This window comes from Phaethon lepturus, unplaced genomic scaffold, assembly GCF_000687285.1.
Source record: "Phaethon lepturus isolate BGI_N335 unplaced genomic scaffold, ASM68728v1 scaffold16550, whole genome shotgun sequence".
Lineage (NCBI taxonomy): Eukaryota > Metazoa > Chordata > Aves > Phaethontiformes > Phaethontidae > Phaethon > Phaethon lepturus.
Window position 1 is genome coordinate 18,195 of NW_010511329.1, and position 5,280 is coordinate 23,474.

At 44.8% G+C, this 5,280-nt stretch overlaps 1 protein-coding gene across 1 annotated transcript in view; it reads right to left on the minus strand.

The window, feature by feature from the left end:
* ORC2 (origin recognition complex, subunit 2) overlaps positions 1-5,226 on the minus strand; it is a 15,515-nt gene extending 10,289 nt beyond the window's left edge. Inside the window, exons 1-6 of the mRNA XM_010283610.1 lie at positions 5,136-5,226; positions 3,998-4,141; positions 3,632-3,718; positions 2,281-2,370; positions 1,468-1,499; positions 146-203 (exon numbers count right to left, since the gene is read on the minus strand). Of these exons, the coding sequence (XP_010281912.1) occupies positions 146-203; positions 1,468-1,499; positions 2,281-2,370; positions 3,632-3,718; positions 3,998-4,141; positions 5,136-5,226 (502 nt within the window). The remainder of the gene's footprint in view (positions 1-145; positions 204-1,467; positions 1,500-2,280; positions 2,371-3,631; positions 3,719-3,997; positions 4,142-5,135) is intronic.
* Between the last annotated feature and the right edge of the window lie 54 nt (positions 5,227-5,280).

Here is a 5,280-nt window from a genome sequence, read left to right on the forward strand (position 1 = left end):
AGGACATTTCTACATTCTCCGCAAGATGAATCAGATTGCTTCAGTCAGACTGCTACTACAGGCAAAAGCCCACCAGGAGAAACACTCTCCTCTGAACACAGTACCCCACTGACTATGGAAGATGACTGCAAAGGTTGTTCTTTACCTGCTAGCCTCTTTCTGAGTCTGTAAGGTGTGGTAGAAACAAATTCTTTCCTTTTACTCTGTAACAGCAAAGAAAAAACATGTATTAGGAGAATAAACATATACCTCCTCAAAACATCCCTCTGCCAAGCAGAATAGAATCAGGTTACATTTCAAGCTATTTCAGCCCACAAGAAACTGGGAAAGCAGAGGCAGTAAGTATGGAGAGTTCTTCTTTTGCCATTCAGAGCTAGAGGGGAGCAGGATCAGGTTCCAAAAGGGACTTAATTCTTTCAACTAATGTCCTGATGGAGGGTAGAAAACTGTGAAATCTCCAAGATGCCAATCTTGACCCCTCATGAAGAGTCAAACTGAAGCAATGACAAACTGGAAATGCTTCGGGTCCCCACTTCCTCATGCTGCATTACACCGTCTACTCAAAGTAATTTGGAAGTCCACTATGAAAACAACTAACAGAATGACAGACGACCACTCAGAATACTAAGCCCAGAAGAAGGGAACCCAAGCTGCCTGAACTCACCAAGTTGTAGTGACACGTCTTCCTTACATATGTGTAAGGCACACACCTGATTTGGACATCAGATCAAGTCTGCAATACTTAGGAAACCCTTTTGTTAATCCTTTCAAAGTTGATATGAAATCATCAATGAGTGAATGTGGCATCCCCAAACAGCATCTCTTACAGGCATATCTCATCCTGGAACCTTATACTGGAAAAGCTGTGCACACATTTCTAGTACGATGATATACCATTTTAGAAAGCCAACAGTGTCACAGCACTCTCTTTATAACCGTCACAACTGGCAGTTCTGGCCTGCGCCTCTCTGTAGCATCACAAAAGATGACATCAACTTATATTCCCTCCATTGCCACAATTTATGTTTTATAAACCAATGCTGAAGTACAGAACTGAACAGCACCACAGTTCTTGAATTCCTGTTGTAACAGCACTCCTTACAATTAAGGCTGTTTCTTCCTTTGATGAGAAACTGGAAAGCTATGAGCTTAACTGCATATTAAGGGATTGTCTAACATCCTCATTTGTGCGATGCAAGGAAATAGTCTCCACCCATGCTAATGAAGCTGTCAAACCCACTGTTTGTCCACTGACTCTAAATCCCACAGTCCTGATGTAGGTAGCTCTGGTTTTCACTTGAGTTACTCCTGCCTAGTTGGATTAAGAGAGACATCTGTACTGTGGATGAGGCTTTTCAAGGTCCTTCCTTTCCGAACTGTAGTAATTAGCCAGTTCAAGTTTTAGAAGTGGAAAAAATACCCCCAAAACAAACAAAAAAACCCAAGCAAGGCAGAGTCATCACTCACCCTCTGCTGCACTTTGTTTGAACCTGAACGTTCTGCAAAGCAAGAAACAGCATTGTTCAGAGTACTGCATATTTTCAACAGCGGTACAAGATGGCCCATTAGAAAAACAGGCATCCACTATTCAAAGGTACACTGCACCAAAATATCATCTCTCTGGGTGGTTAATCCTATGAGGGAAGCCTCTAGTTCCTCACAGGTAGGCAAGGAGAGAACAAAGACAGTCAATGTTATTTACCACAGAAGGCAGCTTTTAATTCTGATCGTGGCTTTGGGACGCCATCAGCGGGAAGGAAGAGGCTAAAAAATGAGCTAATGTCCTCTCCCTGAGGACATCAGACTCGATTTCTGAACACAAAGTAATATGCTCTTGCCAGTGTTGACCTGCACTGACTTCCCCCACCTGTATTTCTCCCTACCGCACTGGGTGCTTGAATATTATATAATAAAGTGTGAATTTACACAGAAATACTCACACAATCCTACCCATTCGGTGCTCAACAAATCAGCCCAGCTCATAACTCTCTCAAGTGCAAGCATTTCTGTTGAGCACGGAGGAAATCATTCAGTGTCACAGCAAAAGATGAGAGAGAAGTTCCTGTTTTCTCTACACCAGCAGGGCAGAATAAAAGATCTGACACCCAGGTGAACCAGACGCCATGCATACTAAGCAGTTCAGTCTACAACGTTAAGCTGACTAGAATACTCAAGCATGACAGAAGCTGGCATTCAAGCATCCACTCCACCACCCAAATAGAAACATAACCCCCAGAAACATAACTCAGCTTCAGTTCCCCAAAGCAACACACGACTTACTGCTGCTTTGAGGGGTTTTGGCTGTCTTCTCAGGGCACTCAGAATTATCAGTTGCAACACTCTGTCCTGGTGTCTGGGCTAATTCAGAGGCTATAGGAAATAGGGAGAAGAGAAGAAGTTTCACATGTCAGGTACAAAACTCCCAGCTCTGGCTAGTCAGCCATGGAACTATAAACCTGAAACACTCTCTAAGTATTAATTTCCTAGCTATTTTAGGAAGTGCACCAGATACTTCCATGTTTTTTCTAACCCTAATGGTAAATGTAGAACCTTAACAAAGATTTTCAAAGATGGATCTCCTCAGTTAGTTCATTTTACAAGTTTAGCTGAGGCAATTACAGAGCATGCTTTGCTCCCTGGGAGACCACATGTCTTCCAATCAGAGCAATGTTTGGTCATGCTCACTTAGTCCTTTAAAACTGCTCAACTGGACATAGTAGAGCAGTGGATATAGCAAACACGTCAGTTCCCAAGGAGGTGGGTTCTTGTATCCCATTGACCTCTTTGTACTACTTAGCAGCACAAGCTGAAGTTGAATCACTGATATGAATATGGAAGGCCCCCATATCCTGCTAACAGTCCCTCAAGACTTCCATTGTATGACCTGCCTCAGTTTTCAAACTGAGTCATGGCTCCACAAGGGAGCACCAGTGAAACCTACCCTTCTGCAGAAGGAGGTGTAAGAAACACACAACTTCCCGAGACACAGCAGAAGCCCAGAGAAGTTGCCAGCCAGGGTTAAACCACAACAGTCCTTTTTGGTGCCCACTGCGGGACTCGAAGGGTTGAGATAATGACAAATTTGACTGGAATGTGCTAGATCGAATTTATAGCTGTTATTGCTGCTTAGCTATTAATCTGCAGGCTTCTGTGCTTGCCCTGGCTTGCTTTCCTTATTGTATATCAGAATCTAGTGCTCATTAGTGGCTGCTTTTTGCTTTTGCTGATTACCTTACTCTACTGTGCCTGGGAACATTTTGATAACAGCAATGGCCATACTTCCTTTTTTTGACTGTTATATAATGAGTTACTCTCATACCCTTCTAAGTTACACAAATAAAACACCTGCCATCCTTTGGCACTTACACACAGACTTTCTCCCAGCATTAAGAAAGTTCTACTTTTTCTTATGTGTTTATTTATTATCTGTATTTCTTATTCTCGCCATGCCTTTGCTTTGTCCTAGCCCTGTGCTTTTGTTTCTGACAAAGGCTGATTCAGAGCCAGTCAAAAGCTATAGAAACACTGCAAACATCTTTTGAGTAAACAGAAATGACAAATCACATTAATAGAGTACTCCAAAAAAGACCATAGCCAGAGCAAGAATGAAAGAAGAAACAGGAAAACATACCCAGCTCTGCCATTTTGGTGGAGCGTTTGGGAGTCTGGAATGAGTAAACTTCACCACCACTTACACTTGAGCCATTTCCCATTGAATCTGTGAAAAGAATTGTTACTTGTAGCTATTTAAAAAGCACTGGTATATTCCCAACCCAAGGAAGATCAAATGCCATGTTTTATTATTTGGCTCAAAGGATTCTTTATATTGTATGTGTTAACAAAACAAATTTCAAAATAAAATCCTAGAATCATTATCCTCTCCTCTACATGTTACCACAAGCACAGCCAGAGCTGGTCAGCCCTCAAAAGCAGTTTCATCAACATTGTACAACCTTGACAATGCAAGAACCTCCTGAAGTCACAGCTGTGCTAATACCTTGGGCACATATTCCAAGAGCAGCAACATAGTTCTTTTCTTGCAGGATCTCCTGAGCTTCATCATCTGAAATATTCTCAAGCTTCTTCACAAATCTCTTCACACTGACTGTCAGCTGAGTCTTGTCCTTCCGTACTTTAATACCTAGGATCGCAATAAAAACTTTAACCTCCTGCTATTTTGTTATTTCCATTGCAGTAGTATGCAGCTGCCCCATTTAGAGACCAAGTTCCTGTTGTGCAAATCGCTAAACAAATACAACAATGAAAAGATGTCCTGATAAAAGAATAGCTGATCTGTGCCCTGGTGGTCAGTGGACCCTACAGCCATTAGTCCCTCCTTTACCACAAAAGCTGGCCCCTATAATCCGTGAGGACAAGATCCCCATTTCAGCACAGACCAGCTTCCACAGTTTAAGAGAAATGACAGTGGCTCACACATTGAAGTATCAGATTGCATGCAAAGGGGGTGGTATTTGGCATGCCCTATCTTCCCTAGCAAAACGGAGCAAGTGGAAAAGACCTGGCCTACAGGCTGTCAGTACACTCACAGGAGAATTTAGGCTGAGACCTCTGGAAACCATCTATCTAACCAACAGCAAAGTCCAATCAGGGTGCTCTATGTCCGATACAGGCAAGTTTTAAGCATCTCCACAGAGGCTCCAAACCTTAAAAGTAGGCAAAATTACAGCAAAATACTCCTGTAGCAATCACCTCGAACCTCCTTCCCGTTTGATTCTGTGTGTTTAACCACGTCAGGGGCTGGGAAGTTAGCCAGGCTATTTCTGCCTCCTCTCCCAGGCCACTACACACACGTTGCACTTCGGGAGGCTAGTATCAAGAGCACTATACTACCCACACCACTTTCAGCTAAGCGCACTTGCCACTGTGCTGCAGCCCCCCACTTCCATGTGCCGGGGCGGGAACAGAAATAAACAACGGAAGAACAGTCGGAGGAGAATGACGCTTAAGGCCTCGTCCTGCCTGCGGCCCAGCCGAGGCGCTCAGCCACAGCCGCCCCCCGGCTGTTGGAGAAGGGCCACCTTCCCGGGGGGAGCCGCGGCTGCTCGGACTCCTCTCCCAGCGCCCTGTGGAAAGCGGGCTGCGCTAGGCTAGGCGCTGCCACGGGCCGGCTGTACCTGTGTCGTCAGCAATGTGCTTCAGGACGTCCTCGTCGGGCACGAACTTCACCTCCAGGGCGCCGCTGACCTTCCCCTCCGGCCGGCTCATGGCGAGCACCCTGCAAGCACCCCCGGGTCAGCCACGTGGGTCCCGTCCAGCCCC